Genomic DNA, 21,709 nt, shown 5'->3' on the forward strand with positions numbered 1-21,709 from the left:
AGGGACATCTCTGGGCGAGGCCTTGCCCCTTGGGAAGCACTTCGCCATCACTCCTGCCTAGACAGCAGCAATGGCGAGGTGCTTCCCAAGGGGCGAGGCCTTGCCCAGGGACGTCCCTTGGTGAGACCTCGCCCTATCTGAGCCGTTCATCTCGGCCCTCCCCTTTATCTTGGATAATCGGGGCTCTACTGTACCTATATACTCAGGGCCGTGTACAGATTTCTTGGGCCAAAAGGGGTCCCAAGCAGAAATCTTTAAGAAGCCCTGATATAGACAATTTCTGCAGAAGAGGGGTTTGTTGGCTGCATTTAGAGCATGGCTATTTTCCCCCAGTTCCTCCAAAAAAATTCTCCAAGCAGGCTGAGTGGCAGTGTAAGATATGACAGCTCAAACACAGGCATTTCCCAGGTTGGTATTCTGCTTCTCTTATATTCTAATGGATCAGTACTGTGTTACAATGATATACAATGAGTCAGCTAAGGCCTCTTCCACACAGCTGAATAAAATCCCACATTACCTGGAATATATGGCAGTGTGGACTCAGATAACCCAGTTCAAAGCAGATAATTTGGGATTTTCTGCCTTGTTATTTTGGGTTGTATGGCTGTGTGAAAGGGCCTTAACTTAACTTAACTTAGTTTCAGCCCCCCCCCCCCCCCAAATATTTTGTTGGCTATGGTCCTGAAAGTGACATATTACATATTGGACAGCTTTGTATTTTTGTCAGTAAACTAGGTTGTGGTTTATGTAATTGTGGTTTATTGTAGTATCGCAACCTCTTCCTGTAAACGCACAATAGTGTGTTAGCCAGCCAAAAGCCATGGGATTTCTTTTTGGCTAAACAACATTTTTTAAACCATAATTTATTGTCACATTCAAATTCAGAACTGTGGCTTGTCATTGGCTTGTTTCCCTAGCTGCCCATCCTGAAAAGAGGAGTTGAAAAAGAAGTAGTAGAGGAACTGCATCAAAATGGAGAATTGAACTCTAGTGTGTTTGGTTATCTTCATGGTGATTTTGTGTCTAAAGCAACAAGTCATTGGTGACATAAACCATGGCTTACTGTGACATATAGATTCAATCCACAATTGGGATTGTGGCAGCACTGTCTCTTAATGTGTATTTGGAATCTGAAAATCATGATGGATAATTTTAAAAATCTGAATGATATATTACAAGGCATCAGTTCCTATGATATATTTGCTCATTTCTACTACTCTGTTGTGACATCAAAGGTATTTGAAATAGTACAAAAACCTAAAAATTAAGATGACAGCAGGATGACTGTAAACACCATGATCATTCTCTTTTATGTTATTCCAAAGTGTTGAAGGCTATTGTTTTATTTCCTGTGGAATGCAGCATCAGAAAATACATGGCTGCTGCACCTTCACTGAGATCTGGAGCCCTTTCTCACTACACAATTATAGTGCCATGATTCCACTTTAAATGCCGTGCTTCCATCTCAAGGATCCCTGGAATTTGCAGTTTAGGTCGGGGTGTTAAGAATTCTCAGCCCCATAGCTTCATCAGACTAAAAACCTTAGGTTTCCATAGGGATTTGTAGGGCAGTTTCTTTATAGCATGGTTCCTGGTTGGCGCCTGTCCTGGCATATTGGGGCAGATTTGGCAGGCTTATAGAAGAAGTCCCCCCTCCTACTTCACCCCCACAAGCCTCCCACTCCCTCTTTTGGAAACGGAAGAAAGAAGTCGAGTCAGAGAAAACTAAAGGAGCATTTATTCACAGTGGAGACAGAAGAAAGGGTCCATTGATTCATTCGTGAAAATCTAAAAATGTTGGCTTTCTAAGTGAGGAAAATGCTGAAGTGCCTCGTAAGAAATATTTACCAACTCACAGCGCTTGGCTCGTGTCATGCAGCCTTTTTAAAATGATATTTGTTTTTGGAACGTGCTTTGACTAAATGATTCTACTTACCTGGTTTGGCTGCTCCGATGATTAGCAAGCAAATTGTGGAATTTAGAGAATACGTTTATACACACACAGGATAAGAGAGGGAACAGTTTGACAAGATTATTTAGTAGTAGTGATATCAATCGATTAAACAACTTGAAGTTGTTCAGTCGTCTATATGTTAATTAGTTTAACCAACTCCTAATTGGCTACAATGAGTTTCTTTATGTCCCAACCAATATAGGTTTCATGTGGAGCTATTGAAAAGAAGTATAAAGTAATTTACAGTTTTCAAACCCCCAAAGTTACTACATTGTAATAACCTTTATTTCATGCCAGAATACACTAACAAGGCAGCACTGTTGTAATTTTTTTTGAAAAAGGTCCTCAGTGTTAGCTCTCAAAAGGATAAAAAAGTGATAAATAGGGTCCTCAATGTTAGCTGATCAAAGTGATACCCCACTGATTGATAAAGTAAAAGTTTAATTGATCAGTATCTTAACTGTATTGTTGAAAGCTTTCACGGCCAGAATCACTGGGGTGTTGTGTGGTCTCCGTGCTGTATAGCTGTGTTCTAGCAGCATTTTCTCCTGATGTATCTCCTGCATATGTGGCTACATATGCCAGCCATAGATGCAGGTGAAACATCAGGAGAAAATGCTTCTAGAACATAGCCATGCAGCCCAAAACCCACACAACGTCCCCACATCTTCATTGTTTTCTTTCTTTATTTATTGTGTCAGAAGCGAATTGAGGGTACATTTATAATGTATTTAAAAACACAAACTTTTGTGTTTTAATAGCTATACTGTCGATTTTTCTTGCTTTTAAAGAACCATGATGATTTTTAAAAATCGTATCTGAAACACATGTCCCTGCTTCCTTTTCTGTTCTAAAACTGCATGTTAGCAGCCTCATAGAAATCCTAATTGAACCTTGTCATATTTTTTTGTTATTGTCACCCTTCCTGATTTTAATTTTGTGGCGGGTTTTAATATGCAATTAAATCTTTAACGTGATTAGTTGCACTGATGATTTGATTAAAGCTTGGAGTCCTGCTTATTAAGGTTTAAAACCTAATAATATTGGCTCTGCTAAAGGTGTTAAGCATGATTAAGGCCATGGTGTACAAAAATATATATAGGAGTTTTTTCACTTTAAAAAATTAAAGAGAATTCCTCCCACAGACAGATGAGTCACATAAAGTTCTCTTACAAATAAGTACAAAGGATTGGAGAGGGAGCTAGCATCCCGAAATGACAAGTTTATTTACACATGGCAACCCAGCAGCAAAGTTTTTTGTGCATGTGCATGTGTATGTGTTTGCTTCACATAAGGGGAAGTGAGGTGGCTGTTTTGGGTGTCACAGTGAAAGAGGCAGTGAATTGCATGCTTCTCTGGGGAGGGCCATCATTACCACTTTGACAAAGCTTCATTAGTCTAAAGTCTCCAGAGTAGCACATCGGTGGGTTCCGGAGAACTGTCCCATCCACTTTCATCAGATGTATAGTTATATGTGCCCTGTGATTTCAGAACATTTAGAGCAGCGGTTCCCAACCCCCCCCCCCCTTTTTTTTTTTTTACCAGGAACCAATTGACCATGGACCACTCTCCAACATTAGTACCAAAAAGGTTACGAATCAGTTTTTGGTCAACTTTAGATTCGGTTTGGTTATTTGGGGTACTCATTCTGAAAATTGTATTGGATATACCACATCAGCTCTAGTTTCTGATACAGAACATATGCTATCCAGTAGTCACCATCTGCTTGCCCACAGAAAACCATATTTAATAATATAGAGCTGATGTGGTCTATTCAATGCAAATTTCTGAATCAACGTCCCAGTAACCCCAGGAAGAGGCCTAAAAATGAAGACACCAAGGTGCCCCCCTTTCAGGTGCCACATTTATTTATTTATTTATTACATGCATTTATACCCCGCCCTTCTCCCCGAGGGGACTCAGAGTGGCTTACATTCTGCCACGAGGGCCAGCAACAAGTATATTATAAAACAAAACAATTAAAACATGATAAAAAGTATACAAAAATTAAAACGCTGCAAGGCAGCGATATTGCACCATCCTCAGTCAATTAATACTGCTACAATTACAGATTTGCGACCCGATTACATCAGCCAATGAGCTTATTCGCTGAATGCCTGGGCGCAGAGCCAAGTTTTTAGTTTTCTTCTAAATCCCAGGAGGGATGGGGTTTGCCGGATATCGCTGGGGAGGGAGTTCCACAGCCGAGGAGCCACCACCGAGAAGGCCCTGTCCCTCGTCCCCACCAGCCGCGCCTGCGAGGCAGGTGGGATCGAGAGCAGGGCCTCCCCGGAAGATCTTAAGGTTCTAACGGGCTCATAGGAGGAGATACGTTCGGATAGATAGGCAGGACCAGAACCGTTTAGGGCTTTGTAGGTCAAAACCAGCACTTTGAATTGGGCTCGGTAGCATATCGGCAGCCAGTGGAGCTGGCTTAGCAGGGGGGTTGTACACTCCCTGTAAGCCGCTCCCGTTATTAACCTGGCTGCCGCCCGCTGCACCAGCTGGAGCTTCCGGGCCGTCTTCAAAGGCAGCCCCACGTAGAGTGCGTTGCAGTAATCCAGCCGGGATGTGACCAGAGCCGGGATGTGACCATTAGCATATCTGAATCTCAAGGTAAAAGCACTGAGGGAGTCTGCTCTGAGACCTTGAAGACTCACTCCGAAGTGATAACAGACACTGGGGTCAGCAGAGAAATGTTCATTCTGAGTGCAAGGCCACACATGTTGGGACTGCTTTGATAATGGTATATGATTGAATGAGAGAAGGATAGAAAAGAAAAGGGGACTTGGATAATTAACTTGCAATTTCATAAATAAAAGCTACCTGACATTGCCAGCACTTATTACAAAAGTACCTTCACCGAGGTTCTAAAATAGTACATATATATATTTAATGTGGTTGATTAACTAATTGATCAGCTAAAAGTTTGCAATCCTAGACAATTATGAATAAGGGAGATCACTTTCTGGAGATGGCAAGCACTTCTGTCTTATCTGGATTCAGTTTCCATTTATTCTTCTTCATTTAGCTCATTACCTCCTCCCGAAATTAATTCAGAGCAGACATGCTAACCATAGCTAAAGCTGTTTAAAAAGAAAAAGGCATGGAGAAATATATTTGGGTGTCAGCATACTGATAGGACTCAGCTCCATACCTCTGGATGATCTCATCCCTAACCATCATAGGTTACATATACATATGTATTATGTTTTGCTTGCACAAAACAAACGTAGTAAGAAAGAAAACTACCCAAAATTACAACAAAAATAGAAAACACAATGATAAATCTACACCTGCACCCACAGAAAACAAACAGTTTAAAAGATGGCTTCCTACCCTTCAAACCAAAGACGTCAAAATAAATGTATCATAAACCTCTCATTACTACTAGCATAACTAATGATGGGGGACGCTGGAAGATGTGGTCCAATAACATCTGTAGGACTATGTGTTCACCATCCTATTGTAGTGCGTGCTTGCTTTTCTCTGATTTTGAAGGAGTGGCAGTGTCTAAGTTAGGTGGAAATCTGGTTGAGTATATTTATAATCCAACAATTATTTATTGTTATATTCAAATTCAGAATTGCTCTGGAGGACCTCAAAATACATACAGAAAACTTTTCTCTAGCATTTCTGGGTTCACCGGTGCAACTCTGTGGTCAATATCCAGTGGAAGCATATTTTAGAATTGAGCTGCCAGACCTAAAAAATGCCTAGAGAGAGCTTTTTTCAATGAGCAATTTTTTATTTAGACAGATTAAAGCAATAATTATACACTTTATTTATATTCTGCCCTTCTGAGATTACAGCATTTACATACATAGGCAAACATTCAATGCCTTTGCAATCATATACACACAAACACAAACAAAGGCGAATGCTTCTCTTTTCATTTCATTTCTTCTGTAATATCTTTTCTTATACTTATTCCACACATTTAATAACCATCTCCTAATGTAGTGATTATTAAAACTAAAGTCTGTCTTTATTTTATCATTCCAGAGATAGGCATGAATCCCAAATTTCAGATCTCCTTCTAGTTGTAGTAAGCGTTCATTTCTCAAGAACAACCAGTTCTTCAACCAAGTCAAACAACATGCATGATAGTAGGCTTTGAGACTAGGAAGACTTCCTCTTTTCTTATCGTCTTTGAGTCTGACTCTTTTTCCTTGCTAAATAAAGTCTTTTTCCTTGCTAAATAAATGTTGATAGGTATTTTTGTCATTGCTTAAGTGCAATGTCTTTCAATATAATTGGTAAGGCTTGAAATAGAAACAGCAACTTTGGTAGTATATTCATCTTTATAGCTGAAATTCTACCCATAACAGATAGCTGTAGACCTTTCCACCTATGTAAATCTTTTAATACTTCTTTCCATATTAAATCATTATTATCCTTAAACAATTTTGGGTCTTTAATAGAAATGTCTGAACCTAAATAATTAAAATTTTGTACAATTTGAAAACCCAGTTTCTCAGAAATGATTTTCTGTTCCGTTTTTGTCAGATTCTTGGTCAACATTGATTTTTTCGCATTAATTTTAAATCCTGATACTCTTCCTTATTCTTTCAGAATAGGGTTCAGAACTCTACCTATGTTCAAAGAGTCCTTTAAAAATCATTAAGTCATCTGCAAAGGCTTTCAATTTATAACTTTGTCCTTTTATCTTTACACCTTTGATGTCTTCTGCCTTTCTTATGATGCTGTTCAAAACCTTTATTAACAACAAAAACTATAATGGGGAAGGGGATAACTTTGGTCCCGTTTTTTTTTTACAAGATTTTGTCAGTTCCCCATTGACTAAAATTTGGGCACTTTGCTTATTTGTTTAACCCATCTTTGAAAGTTTGTCCCACCTTTTTTTAAAAAAAGATATTGATAAGTCAAACTGAGTGTTGCTGTTCTGTGAATACAGAGGCTGGTGTATATCTTAATACAAGAAATGGATGAAAAACAATGCCCATATTAAATAGACCTCTTAAATCACTTGAAGGCTACCTGAATATAATGCTCTTTACCTGCTTACAAATGCTGGAAGAATAATAGGCGGAGGGTTCTACAATTTGGGAGCAATCACTCAAAAGAACATGCTCATATCCTTACCAAATGTTCCTGACAGATTGTCTGGACCAGAAAAAGGGGTTCTCTACTGGAGGGAAGGATATTAGAGGCAAAGATGAAGTATTTATTTATTTATCATATCAGAAGCGAAACCGAGGAAACAATTGTAATGTATTTAGAAACACAAACAGAGTTACAAACTTGACATTATGTTGCTACTTTGGCCACATAATGAGAAGACAGGAAAGCTTGGAGAAGAGAATGATGCTGGGGAAAATGGAAAGAAAAAGGAAGAGGGGTCGACCAAGAGCAAGATGGATGGATGGTATCCTTGAAGTGACTGACTTGACCTTGAAGGAGTTGGGGGTGGCAGCAGCCGACAGGGAGCTCAGGCTTGGCTGGTCCATGAGGTCATGAAGAGTTAGAAGCAACTGAATGAATAAACAACAACAACAACAGAGATATTAAATGCCAAGGAAACTCATATGGAGAGAAACAGTCTTTCAGATGGTCTGGATCCAAGTCATATAAGTCTTTAAAGGTCATAACCAGCCCTTTTCAATTGTTTCTAGAGTTGAACCAGTGACCACAGAAGTTGTCATAAAAAAACTTATGTAGAATATAAAAGAATGGGAAATAAAAATGGTATGAATATCTAGTCAACTATATGCTCCAGGATTCTATTATTGAAAGGAAAAATAAGTATATAAACAGATATCATAGGTGGAACTGGGTCTCGAATTGGAAAGAACTGATAGCCAAAGTGAAGTGAAAAAGAAAATACAAAAGAACTAAATCAAACCATACCACAATCCAGCAATTAGAATGAACACCAAAATTGAATCACAAATATATACCGGCAAGTAGTAGACTAAGATGGAATCAGAAAGGAGTGGAAATTGAGCGTTACCAGAAAAGTATGTAATTCCCTTTACATGTATTGTATTGATTTTGTTTCTTTATTACTGCTGTAATATAAAGGAGACAGTTATACTCTACTTATAGTAAAGATAGGTAAAGGTTTCCCCTTGACATTAAGTCTAGTCATGTCCGACTCTGGGGGTTGGTGCTCATCTCCATCTCTAAGCCGAAGAGCCGGCATTGTCCGTAGATGTCTCCAAGGTCACGTGGCCGGTGTGACGGCAAGGAGCGCTGTTACCTTTCCACCAGAGGAATGCCTATTGATCTATTCACATTTGCATGTTTTCGAACTGCTAGGTTGGCAGAAGCTGGGGCTAATAGCGGGAGCTCACTCGGCTCCCTGGATTCAAACCGTCAACTTTGTGGTCAGCAAGTTCAACAGCTCAGTGGTTTAATCCGCTGCGCCACTGGGAGTTCCAATCATCCATGATTTGAAAATATTCTGGAGTGGGGAATCCAATAGGCAAAGTTTTATTATGCCATTTTATATAAGGAATACTATTTTAGGTTAGGTAAAGGTTTTCCCCTGATGTTAAGTCTAGTCATGTCTGGGGGTTGGTGGTCATCTCCATTTCTAAGCCAAAGAGCCGGCGTCGTTCCTAGACACCTCCAAGGTCATGTGGCTGGCATGACTGCGTGGAGTGCCGTTACCTTCCCACCGGAGTGATACATATTGATCTACTCACATTTACATGCTTTCGAACCGCTAGGTTGGCAAAAGCTAAAGCTGAGAGCGGGAGCTCACTCTGAATTGGAACCGCCGACCTTTCAGTCAGCAAGTTCAGCAGCTCAGCGGTTTAACCCACCGGGCATCATCATCGTCATTCTTTTTTGTAATGGAACTTAAGCATCCATGGATTTTGGTAGCTACAGGTAACCTGGAATCAAGCCTCAGTGGATACTAAAGACTCACTGTAATTCTGTAATTATGTACACAAAGTTAAGACTGCAATGTTAAGTCTGTAAATATATACAGACAGACCCCAAATTACAAACACATGACTTACAAATGGATCACAGTTAAGAACAGTGATGAGACAACAGGAGGTGACAGAAATCTAACCCTCCGAAGGAAAATTCACTTCCATATACCACTTATAAACAGCCGCCTTATATAAATGGTCCATTTTTCTTCTTCTTTTCTTTATTGGCATTATAGTAGAGTCTCACTTATCCAAGCATCGCTTATCCAAGCTTCTGGATTATCCAAGCCATTTTTGTAGTCAATGTTTTCAATATATCGTGATATTTTGGTGCTAAATTCGTAAATACAATAATTACAACATAACATTATTGTGTATTGAACTACTTTTTCTGTCAAATTTGTTATTTAACATGATGTTTTGGTGCTTAATTTGTAAAATCATAACCTAATTTGATGTTTAATAGGCTTTTCCTTAATCCCTCCTTATTATCCAAGATGTTCGTTTATCCAAGCTTCTGCCGGCCCGTTTAGCTTGGCTAAGTGAGACTCTACTGTATTTGGGAGCATCATTTATACCAATTCAGGAAATCTGTCTTTTCTTTGTAACCAGCAATCAGCCTGGAACAATTCCCAAATGTTTTTTGTCAGGAGCTGCAGGATTTTTGCAGCCAATCATTATGGGGAGATTTTGTTATTTGTAAGATGGCTAATGTACTGTGTGTAATCTATCTTGCATGCATAGCTTTTAATTCAAATCCCATCACTCTAATTGGTTTTCACTTGTGGGGGAACTTTAATTAGCCAACCAGAATACAAGGGATTTCAGCAAGGGCTGCAGAGTTTATGGGCTTTCTATTGAACTGCAGAGCCCAGAATTACATTAAGAACTAAATATGAGTTAATTCAAGATCCACAATTTGGGGGAAATTCTTCAGAGGGTATGGGTTGGATGTAGCAACTCATACCTTCTGAAATAGATACAAGAAGAATAAGAACAAATGTGATTAATTGATTTTATGAAGCACTGTATCGGAAATGGGATCCAGGAGTTGGCCCCATTGTTAGCAGTGGCAAAAACAGATGGCCAAAGCCTTGTGAGCTTCTTGGCAGCCCATTAGGGTTATTTTTCCTCTACTTGTGTTAAGAAATATGATAGGGGAGATTGAAGTGGCACTCAGAGCCATCGTGATGGTGACTGGTGAGAAGTGGAAGGAGCTGGTTTAACATAGTTTAACATCCTGGTTTAACATAGTTTTTAACCCATATTTGCTTTGTAGTCAAACCAGTGTACACTTGTTTAGTAAACACACACAAACTAGTTTGGCCGTCAGGTTTTCTTCTCTTTCTCCTCTTGCACTGTGGCTGATATCTCCCTCAGTCATTTTGCCCAGTTTTTTGCTAAAGAGAAATAATTCCATTTATTTATTTATTTATTTTGCTGTGTGCTCTCACATTTGCAGGTCGATAAATTAATTGCACAATTATTAAAACAACGGAGTTGGATTATGCTACCCATATACAGTGCACCCTTTATATTTGCTGTAATGTTAATCCTCTTTTTTGCACAACTTTATTTTGAACCTTTCTTACTTTACATAACTAATCAAGGAGATAATAATAATATATTTTATTTATATTCCACTCTATCTCCCCTAGGGGACTCAGAGTGGATTACAGGTACATATATGGCAAACATTCAATGCCATTATACAATTGACAGAGACAGATAATACAGAAATGGAGACAGGCTCTCTTCTTTCATTTCCTGCATCTGGAGGCTGTGCTCGATTTGGCCGTGGGGAGGTGCTGTTGTTCAATTCTTCTACACTGAGGAGCCTGTTGATCGAACCACCGGCATAATTTTCGGGGGCGCCTTTTACCTCCCCGCTAAAGCAGTACCTATTTATCTACTCACATTGCTGTTTCCTAACTGCTAGGTAGGCAAAAGCTAGGCTGACGGCAGGAGCTCACATTGCTCACAGCTTGAACTGTCAACTTTCCGGTCGGCAAGATCTTCTGTAGCTGGCGTTTAACCCTCATGGTAATTGCATTTACAGCAATTATTTTCTACATTTTTATACATCAAGCCAAGTTTCCATGGATAAGTTTATTGTAAAAATACACTCAATTGTGGCAGAGCTCCATCACTGGTATAAATGGACATGGCACCATCACTGTTTGCTTTCATTTCTGTTCCCGATCATGCTGAGGAAGAGTAAAATTAACTCATGTTCATTATGAATGGCATCTGAAGAATCATATCCATTTGATGCTGTGTGTGTGTGTTTTTTTAAAGAGCTTACTGTAGCTCTTTTGCTTGTAAGCTGCTGAGGTGGGCTCATCTCTTCTTCAGCCATCCCTGGGATGAGACTGCAGTCCTCTCTCCAGTTTCATAATGCTCTGAATGCTTCCATTTACATCACCGTGTGCAGCGCCGGGCGTCGGGCTGCTGCTGCCAGGAAATTTGAAACTGTTCTGATTCCAGTTGACTTAGAACGGCAGCAATTGAATTAAGCCGATATCCTTATTAGATAAACTGATGACCTCTGTGTTTTCATTGACCAATGGGTAACTGCTGGAGCTACAGTAATCTCTGTGAGTAGTCGGCCTCTCTGTTCAACAAAATGATAACTATTTGTTCAGTGAGATGATAGGGTTTTATCGACACGCGCACCCCACAAATGTGTGTAAAATAGTCTTCTTGTTTCTGAGATTGAGACTGTGATTTGCTTCTTGGACTGGGGTTGATTATTCCATCACAGGGCTGCCTGTGGTTGCGTTTGGCTTTCGATAGGATATTTTCCCCGACTAGATATTTCCCCCGCTAAAATGGAACACGTTTTTTTCCAGTGCTCCAGTAAGTTAGGGATTCTTAACAGCACCGGTCATCAGGAAAAGGCACCAGCTGCTTTCAGGCTATATTTGCTTTTCATGGCTCAGCTTTCTCACGCAGCTTTTTTAACCTCCAGGCATGAATGTGTTTCTCCAAAAAAAGACATGGTTTAAATGGGTTGTTGGGGTGGGGGAGGGAGAGGAACATAGCAAAATGGTTACCTGATGTGCATGTGTATATGGGGAACATTTCTTCATTTCCCTTTCACTGCGTATGATTTTCCTGCATGTCTTCGGCATAGTCACAATTAAATTCACTCCTCCGTTTCGAGCGTTGCCTGTGACTCAGTTATATTGGGGTGTCGGAGGAAGAAAGATTGACGGGATATGCCCATTGCTTTAACAAGACATGATGCGGTGTGGCTTGATGGGAATGAGGGAGGAGTTACTTTTAAAGAGCCTGAAGCTCCCTAAAGCTTTAGGCTCTTTCAAAGCCCAGCAGCAGTCAGGGGGTGGGGTGCTTTTGAGCAAAGGCATGATAAAAAGTCCTGTGGCAATTTAAAGCTTATCCAGTTTGTTCTGGCATGAGCTTTGTAGATTGCTGTCCACACAAGCTTGTGCTAGAATAAATCTTTTGTTTTTTAAAAATTGCTGGACTTTTTTGTTTTGCTGCGGCAGACTAAAACGCCTACTCTGTCAGACATTCTAAAAGAGAGTAGCTTTTTTCAAGGGGTGACTAAAATAATAATGGTTTTTTTGAGCCCACATTGTGTGTACCTTTATGCTGTAGCTGTGCAGCTCTGATTTTACACAAAGTACTTACATAACAGAACTTGGAAATTGAGGTTGCATTTATCCCCCCCCTTCAGTTGATGATAACCTGCTTAATTCTTATCTAATTCACACTAAAGCAGCACCATGCTGTTTTGCACGAAAGAATTATAGTATCTAACATCTGTATGGAGCTTTGTTGTGTATAAAGTGTTTTCTGTTGTGTTGTCATTATCTTTATGATGACCCTGTAAAGTAGATGAAGATCGTTATCTCCATTTTGCAGAGACAGTATGACTGGTCTAAATCCCCTTAGTGAGCTCATGCAAGAGGTCTGATTTACATCTGGGATTTCCTGATTGATAATTCCATCTCTGATCTACTTCACTACAGCCAGCCCTTTACATTCACTGGGCTTAGGAGCACAGCACCACCACATTTCCCCCCCCCCCCCCAATTTTAACCTAATTTTATCTCATGCTTTTGTTTTTCTGTTTGAGGGACTATATAGTGGCGTTTGTAAGCCACCTTGAGTACCCCTTGGGATGGAGAAAGGCAGGATATAAATAAGGTATATAAATAAATAAATAAAAATGGAAAAATCAGCAAATAAAAAACCAGCTATTTCTTATGTGAGAGAGCATCTCACTAGTAATCTCTAGGCCCTCCAGCATGACTTTATAGTCAATTTCCCCCTGGGGCTAACCATGGAATCTCACTGGAGGATCTAGAAATCCCTAGAGGTGCTCTCTCTACATATTTCCAGGTCCTCCAGTGCAATTGTGTAGTCAATCAGAAATTGACCAAAGAGCAAGAATGCCAAAACTCATTTTTACCAAGGGCCACACAAGTCTTATGGTTGCCTCCAAAGGACCATTTGTAATTGTATACATATAATTGTATAAATGTAATTATGTTGCCCTGGCATTGAAAGCCTCTTAGGCCACATAAAATGATGTGGTGGTCCAGATTTGGTCTGTGGTCGATGTGTTTGACATGTATCCCATAGAATCATATTGAAGGACATAGAGAATTCTAGAGAACACATTTTAATGAAATCTGCAAATTATCAGATCTATAAAAGTCAAACCTGGAAATGTGGAGGTGAGAGCATTTCAGGTGAGACCATTGGACTATGACTCTGTAGACTAAGGTTGAATTCTGATTAAGAAGTCTGACTTGGACATGGTGATCCAGGTTGAATTACTGCAATGCACTCTACATGGGGCTGCCTTTGAAGATGGCCCGGAAACAACTGGTGCAAAGGTCGGCAGCCAGGTTGCGAACTGGAGCTAATTATAGGGAGTGGACGATGCCTCTATTAAAACAGCTCCATTGCCTGCCGATAAGTTTACGGCCCCAATTCAAAGTGCAGGTAATCACCTATAAAGTCCTAAATGGCCATGCCTATCTTCATGACCATATCCCCCCCATGTAACTGTGCGAGTGTTAAGATCTGCTGCGGAGGCCCTTCTTACGGTCTCGCCACCATCATAAGCACATTTGGTGAGAACGAGGGAGAGGGCCTTCTTGGTGGTTGCCCCCCTGGCTTTGGAACGCCCTCCCCAGGGAGATTAAGCAGGCCGCCACCTTGTTCTTCTGGAGGGAATTGAAGACTTGGATGTTTAGACAAGCCTTTGAGAATGTCTAGCCCAATGGTCTGCAATTATGATACAGCACAGGAGCCTCCGGTGGCCTAGGGGATAAAAACCTTGTGACTTGAAGGTTGGGTTGCTGACCTGAAGGCTGCCAGGCTCGAATCCCACCCGGGGAGAGCGTGGATGAGCTCCCTCTATCAGCTCCAGCTCCATGCGGGGACATGAGAGAAGCCTCCCACAAGGTTGGTAAAACTTCAAAACATCTGGGTGTCCCCTGGGCAACGTCCTTGCAGACGGCCAATTCTCTCACTCCAAAAGCAACTCCGGTTGCTCCTGACACGAAAAAACAAAAACAAAAAAAGATACAGCACAGCACTCCTATGCCATTCCCTTGTTCCTACAACTTGCACTATCCCTTTCCTTCCGTCTTGTTTACAGTTGGCCAGGTTTTTATGACAAATGACACTATAGGTTATTGGGCGCTGTTCTGAGTTCAAATTGTTGTTTTATATACTAGTGGTTTTATTTTGTATTGTACGGTGCGTTTATTTTATGCATTGTTTTAGGCACCTTGTGCCATATGTAAGCTGCCCCGAGTCCCTTCAGGGATATGGAGGCGGGGTACAAAAATAAAGTAGTTATTATTATTATTATTATTATTATTATTATTATTATTATTGACACAACAACATTGTATGACACAGCAAACAAGATAGATATGCTGGATTTCGTATCACAAAATCACAAGTTGAACACTTCCCAAGCATTTAGGACTGTGTGATGTATTTTTGGATGATGCGCACAGATCCCAGTAGGGTGGCCTTTTGCAGTTGGCAGATCGTAATTTTGTCAATGTCTATTGCTTCCAAATTATTATTATTATTATTATTATTATTATTATTATTATTATTATTATTTTATTATGACACAGCAAACAAGATAGACATGCTGGATTTCACATCACAAAATCACAAGTCGAACACTTCCCAAGTGTCTAGGACTGTGTGATGTATTTTCGGATGATGCGTGCAGATCCCAGTAGGGTGGCCTTTTGCAGTTGGCAGATCGTGATTTTGTCAATGTCTGTTGTTTCCAAATGCCGGCTGAGATCTTTTGGCACGGCACCCAATGTGCCAATCACCACCAGGACTTATTATTGTTGTTATTATTCCTCACTTGATAATGGAAACCTACTGGGTGCCCTTGAGTGACTGTTCTCATCCCCAGAAAATCCCATGATAAGTTCATCTTATGGTTGCTATAAAATGGAACGTGAAGGCACACAAGAGCAACCACAACTGAACAGAGATATAGTGGTGGGAATGGAAATCAGTATCAGAATTTTACAGATTTGTTTTTGTTCTGCTCAACATAGGGCCCTTTCACATAGCCATATAACCCAGAATACCAAGGCAGAAAACCCCACAATATCTGCTTTGAACTGCGTTATGTGAGACCACACTATCATATATTCCAGTTGAAAGCAGAAAATGTGGGATTTTATTCAGCTGTGTGTAAGGGGCCAAACTTTGAAGAAGTTTCATAGTATTATGCAGAAGATAGTATGCACTGCCTTTGTGAAACCTTACTTAGAATCATAGAATCATAGAATAGTAGAGTTGGAAGAGACCTCATGGGCCATCCAGTCCAACCCCCTGCTAAGAAGCAGGAAATCGCATTCAAAGCACCCCCGACAGATGGCCATCCAACCTCTGTTTAAAAGCCTCCAAAGAAGGAGCCTCTACCACGGCCTGGGGGAGAGAGTTCCACTGCCGAACTGCTCTCACAGTGAGGAAGTTCTTCCTGAAGTTCAGGTGGAATCTCCTTTCCTGTAGTTTGAAGCCATTGTTCCGTGTCCTAGTCTGCAGGGCAGCAGAAAACAAGCTTGCTCCCTCCTCCCTATGACTTCCCCTCACATATTTGTACATGGCTATCATGTCTCCTCTCAGCCTTCTCTTCTGCAGGCTAAACATGCCCAGTTCTTTAAGCCGCTCCTCATAGGGCTTGTTCTCCAGACCCTTGATCATTTTAGTCGCCCTCCTCTGGACGCTTTCCAGCTTGTCAACATCTCCCTTCAACTGCGGTGCCCAAAATTGGACGCAGTATTCCAGGTGTGGTCTGACCAAGGCAGAATAGAGGGGGAGCATGACTTCCCTGGATCTAGACGCTATTCCCCTATTGATGCAGGCCAGAATCCCGTTGGCTTTTTTAGCTGCCACATCACATTATTGGCTCATGTTTAACTTGTTGTCCACTTAACCCTGCCTCATCCATTCATGCAGATCTCTTGATTTCTTCATGGTTGATATACTCTGCACTTGCTGCCTTCCAGCTGAATGTATTAGTCAACTCATTTTAAAGAAGACTGTGTTCCTTTCTTAGGGTGCCAAATACATCCTTGCATGGAAAGCATTGCACGATGCTGCAGTGATAAATGCTAGTATAAAGACTCCATGTTCCTCTGTCACTCCAAAGAGTTTAGAGAGCACATATGGGGTTTACAGTGGAGCTCATTTTCTCATACTGCAGGGCTCCAGCCCTACTCTAACTGCAGGATTGGGATACAGTTAGCTGTTGCTTCTCAACTAGGATTAAGACACATATGCTTTACTCCCCCCCCCCCCCTCATTTTATCCTTCAACAGACACATTTAACAAGTGATGCATTCCCCAAACTGAGTTAAATCCTTATTTTGGCACTTTTTGATAAAGATGTTCAAGGATCTTGTATGGTCCCCATTTTGAAGATGCCAACTAGATCAGCTTGGGTGTATATTGCAATGCAGGTAGATCAGTTCTGGAGAAGGGTTCTATACAATATTACAGACTTCTAAAAACAAACAAATGGGTCCTAGAACAAATCAGGCTCAAACTCTTTCTAGAAGCCTATAGATAACTAAACCGAAGCTATCACATCTTGGCCATATCATGTGGCTCACTTGAAAAAAAAAACAGCAGTGCTTGATAAAGCAGAGAGTAATATTCCAGATAGTGGGAGCCCCGGTGGCGAAGTGTGTTAAAGCACTGAGCTGCTGAACTTGCGGACCAAAAGGTCCCAGGTTCAAATCCCAGGAGCGGAATGAGCGCCCGCTGTTAGCCCCAGCTCCTGCCAACCTAGCAGTTCGAAAACATGCCAATGTGAGTAGATCAATAAGTACCGCTCCGGCGGGAAGGTGATGCCTATGAACAATGCCGGCTCTTTGTCTTAGAAATGGAGATGAGCACCAACCCCCAGAGTCAGACATGACTGGACTTAACGTCAGGGGAAAACCTTTACCTTTACCTTAATATTCCAGATGGATAGACTCAATGGAGGAAGTCACAAAACCTAACATATTTCCTTATCACTTCTTTCACATTCCTTCATCTTTTCCATTAAATGAAAGTTAGTAATAATATACTGTCTCTCAAGGAGCACATTTGTCTATGAAAAGAGATGAGAAATTTGCTTCAGTTCAAGCAGACCTATTTTCTGAAATCCATGAAGCTCAGAGGAAGAGTTGAGAGTCAGAAGCTGTGTGTCTTTCAAATATTAAATCTAACTTGAGATATTTCAAAACTGGAAAAACTTACTATTAGGGAGAATAGCCAAATATGGTTTCAGGATAGGTAAATTGTGGCCACAGTGTATCATATGCTCACTCAGTAGCAATTTGTTCAATAGAGATTACTGTCAGGTAATTGTGCATAGGATTGTAGCCTTCATGTGAGCTGCTAGTATACTGGGGGAGAATTTGTTATAAAATTTACAGAATATCCACATTTAATGTTTCTAAATTATGAGAATGTTTATTTTTAATGCTCTCTTTAAAATCCCTCTGTTTTGCTCAAGAACAGCTCCTGAACTCATCAAAAGTGTTGGTTTATTACAGTTTTTATAGTTTCTATTTTCATCTTCATAACCTTTCATTCTGATTATCCTAACTGGGGGAAAAAGTAAGATAAACATTGGGTACTCTAATTATTTTAAAACATAGTTCAAATTTCACCTAGTGTGGACAGTATAAGGCACTACCACAGCTCAATAAAATACAATGCAATTTGTATTCTTCATGTGGTAAGGTGACTTCAGATTTGTTAAGAAAGTACAGGATTGTATTGGAAATTAGTTCAGTTTTATGTTTTTCTGCCATCGATTTCAAAATTATTTTGGTGACCAATCTTGGATCATCTTGGCATGTTTCAAACTTACTTCTCTCTTTTTTTGGGAATATGTATTATCAGGAAACAAGCTCCATTCTGATAGTATCTAATGTGGTAAAGAGAGAGCACTACAGCTAGAATCCACAAGTCATGAGATCCCAAATGTGATATTTACTATAGTTAATCATTTTGGGTTTTTCTCCATTCCTTGCAGTAGATGGCCTAGTTGGTCTGTTTCAGATGCTATGTGGCATTTTATTTTCTGTTTTTAATTGGCAATAAAAATTTAACCACTGGTGGTACGCATAATCATATGAGCGCACAGGTGGCCATTGTCATGTCTCAACAATGGCTGTGTCAATATGACCTCGGATTCACGCGAAGCGTTCCCTAAGCAACAATTGTTCCATTGTCTCCTAGGAACTATTCAGCACATGGCTCTGGGATAAAGGAAAGTAAGCTGCTGGGCAGTAGCTTGACAATCAGCAAAAAGAGCTTAACAGATAGTGACTAGGAGATGGAGATAGAAACTGAAGGCCACTGCTGGAACCTCACTAGAGCACAATGAAGGTTCAGCTACATACCACATTAAAGACTTAGCTCACAGATGTGCCTTCTTTACGTTTTAAACATATTGGGGGGGGGGGGCATATCTTTCCTAGGCTCCAATTTTATTAATTGCGCCACACACAGCTCTGGGATTCAAGAGGAAAAATAATGTTTGCATTGATATCTATGGGAACTTTGAAACATGCGTTTTTGGACAAATGTATGACATATATTGGGAGAGTGGATCCAGTTCAAAACACAAAATACATTTATGCTTGAAATCCACACTATACACATACCTATGTTTGCAGTTCACACCATACAGGTAATTTCATAGACAATAATTTTGAACAGTTGTGTGCATGAAATAAGGTTTGTGTATACTGAACCATCAGGAAGCAAAGGTGTCACTATCTCAGTTACTCATTTGGACAATTTTTGAGTATTTTGAGTTTGGGAATTCCGGATTTGGGATACTCAGCCTATGTTAATTCCTGCACATGAGGAGTTTTAGGGCTTTTCTTCACAGTACTCACGTTATCAGTCCCCTTCTATATCTATTTCCAGAACAGCCAAAATGTGTGTATAGTAGAGATGTGCGCGAACTTTGTTCTTATATGTGTTGTCGAAGGCTTTCATGGCCGGGATCACAGGGTTGTTGTATGTCTTTCGGGCTGTGTGGCCATGTTCCAGAAGTATTCTCTCCTGACGTTTCACCCACATCTATGACAGGCATCCTCAGAGGTCTGCCAGAGATGTGGGCGAAACGTCAGGAAGAGAATACTTCTGGAACATGGCCACACAGCCCGAAAGACATACAACAACCCTTTGTTCTTATAATTTCTTCCGTGTCTTTCATTTATTCGGAAGCACGAAACAGAAAGCCCCCCTCCCCACACGAAACTCAGCTTGACTTGAAAGCATCCTTTCATGTGGCACCGAAATTTCATGTGTGCGGGCTTCTTCTTTTTCTTCGCTTCCCTCCCTCCCTCACACCCACAATGACCCGCATACACTTACATGAGTCACGTCTGAGCAGCCCCACACCTGAACCTCAGCATCAGGGTGGAAGGAACCACCTCCCCTCCCTCCTTTCCAGGTGTGTGTGTGTGGGTGTGTGACTGTGCCGGCACTCAGCTGCAGGCAGGCATGGAGAGGTGGGTATGTGCTTTCCAGACCTGCCTGTGCCCCGCCACACACACACTTTCTTTCTAGGGAGAGTTTGTGTGGGGCATGCAGGCAGGCATGGAAAGCTTGTGCTGCCTCTCAGTGCCTGCCTGCAGCCGAACGCCTGCACAGTCACACATGCCCTGCCACCCACCACACTCTCCGAGTTGCTTGCTTGCTGAGGCCTGGACGTGGGTCTGCCTGGCCGTGACTCCCGTGAGTTAATGCAGGGCATTGCGGGCATGAGGGAGGGAGGGAGGAGGAGGAAGAGAAGAAGCACAGTATCTGCCAGACAGCCGAATGCCTCAGGAAGGGGAGCCAGTGGGTGGGAACCCCCCCCCCCCCCCCCATAATGGGCTGATTTTTGGGCCCCCGAATATCGAAAACAACCCTCCCAATTTTGGGAGGCTTTCCAAAAATGGATCGAGTCCCACAACAAAAGATGGAAACGAAACAAAACAAGCTTTTACCTGAATGCACACTACTAGTGGATAGTTCCTTCGAAGGATTGTTTTATGGATTATTATAAGACCTCCCTTTTGATGCACAAGAAGCATTATGCTAATATTATTGTTGGCAACTCAGCAGTTAAATAGAAGTTTCTCAAACTTTGAACAATTTCTGGTGCTTTGTCCAACAAGAAAAAATGTCTTGCTCGTGTCAAGGGCTCAGTGGCATCCATTTACAAACAACTGAAACCAGTGTTGTGCTGAAACAATGGGTACTACTGGGTACTGTTCTCCTTTTGGAACTCTTGCATGTTGGATTTCTAAATAGTTCAGTTTTTAACAATCTAAATATACAGTAAGATAAAGCTACTATCCTGACTAGTGCTGGGGACAGTTCTGTCCTTTTAAAATTTACTCTACATAGTGAAACATTCCTCACCACCCAATCATGTGCTAGTAGTGCAATATTTGTCTTTAGCTGAATTATCCTTTTAGCTAAAGTGACAAGGCAACAATGGCCAGTGATAGAACAATTTAATATGTCTCTGATAAGTTTGCTTGGTTGTGATAGCTCTCCCAAACTGGCTGGTAGCTCTCAGGAACCAAATATACCACATTAGTCCTGTTGAGATGTGTTTTGTCAGTTTTTCCCCATTGATGAGATCTCACACTGGAAATAATAGGACAGGTACTTTCCTTCCACCTATTGGTATCTGATTTAGGGAAAAGGTCTATGGGATTTGCCATTACCATAAGTTTCTACAACTAGAAATGCTTTTCTCCCCATAGAAAAGACCCTCCTCTTATGTAATGAAGTTATAAGGACATCTTGAGTTTGTCGTATCTCTGTTTTCCCACCATTGTCACGTTTTTGCTTAAGAGCATATATGTGCAACACATTTTCATTTTTCAGTGGTTCACAGTTCTTAGCAAGGTGGTGTGGCAGACTGTAATTTCTGACCAGCAATACCTCTTTACCACACTTAAGTTCAAAAAATCTAGGGGCCCTCTACACAGCCATATAACCCAGAATATTAAGGCATTAAATCCCTCCATATCTGCTTTGAACTGGAATGTATGACAGTGTGGACTCAGATAACCTAGTTCAAAGCAGATATTGTGGGATTTCTTCCTTGATATTCTGGGTTATAGAATAATAATAATAATAATAATAATAATAATAATAATAATAATAATAAAGAACTTTATTTATACCCCGCCACCATCTCCCCGCGGGATTCAGGGCGGCTTACATGGGACAAAGGCCCAAGCAACATAAAGACAAAATAAAGCAACATAATACAAATCACAATATAAAAAAGATAAAACAGTAATAC

General features: G+C 40.8%; 1 protein-coding gene across 3 annotated transcripts in view; it reads left to right on the top strand.

Moving 5' to 3' along the window:
* LOC100556496 (PH and SEC7 domain-containing protein 3) overlaps positions 1-21,709 on the top strand; it is a 251,754-nt gene that overhangs the window by 31,816 nt on the left and 198,229 nt on the right. Inside the window, exon 1 of one of the 3 annotated variants that reach the window (XM_062971515.1) lies at positions 11,209-11,459. The exons of the other annotated variants lie outside the window; for them this stretch is intronic. Coding sequence (XP_062827585.1) covers positions 11,429-11,459 — 31 coding nt within the window. The 5' untranslated portion in view covers positions 11,209-11,428. Of the gene's footprint in view, positions 1-11,208; positions 11,460-21,709 lie in introns of those variants that run through there. 3 annotated transcript variants of the gene reach the window in all.

This window comes from Anolis carolinensis, chromosome 2 (assembly GCF_035594765.1).
Source record: "Anolis carolinensis isolate JA03-04 chromosome 2, rAnoCar3.1.pri, whole genome shotgun sequence".
NCBI classification, from domain to species: domain Eukaryota; kingdom Metazoa; phylum Chordata; class Lepidosauria; order Squamata; family Dactyloidae; genus Anolis; species Anolis carolinensis.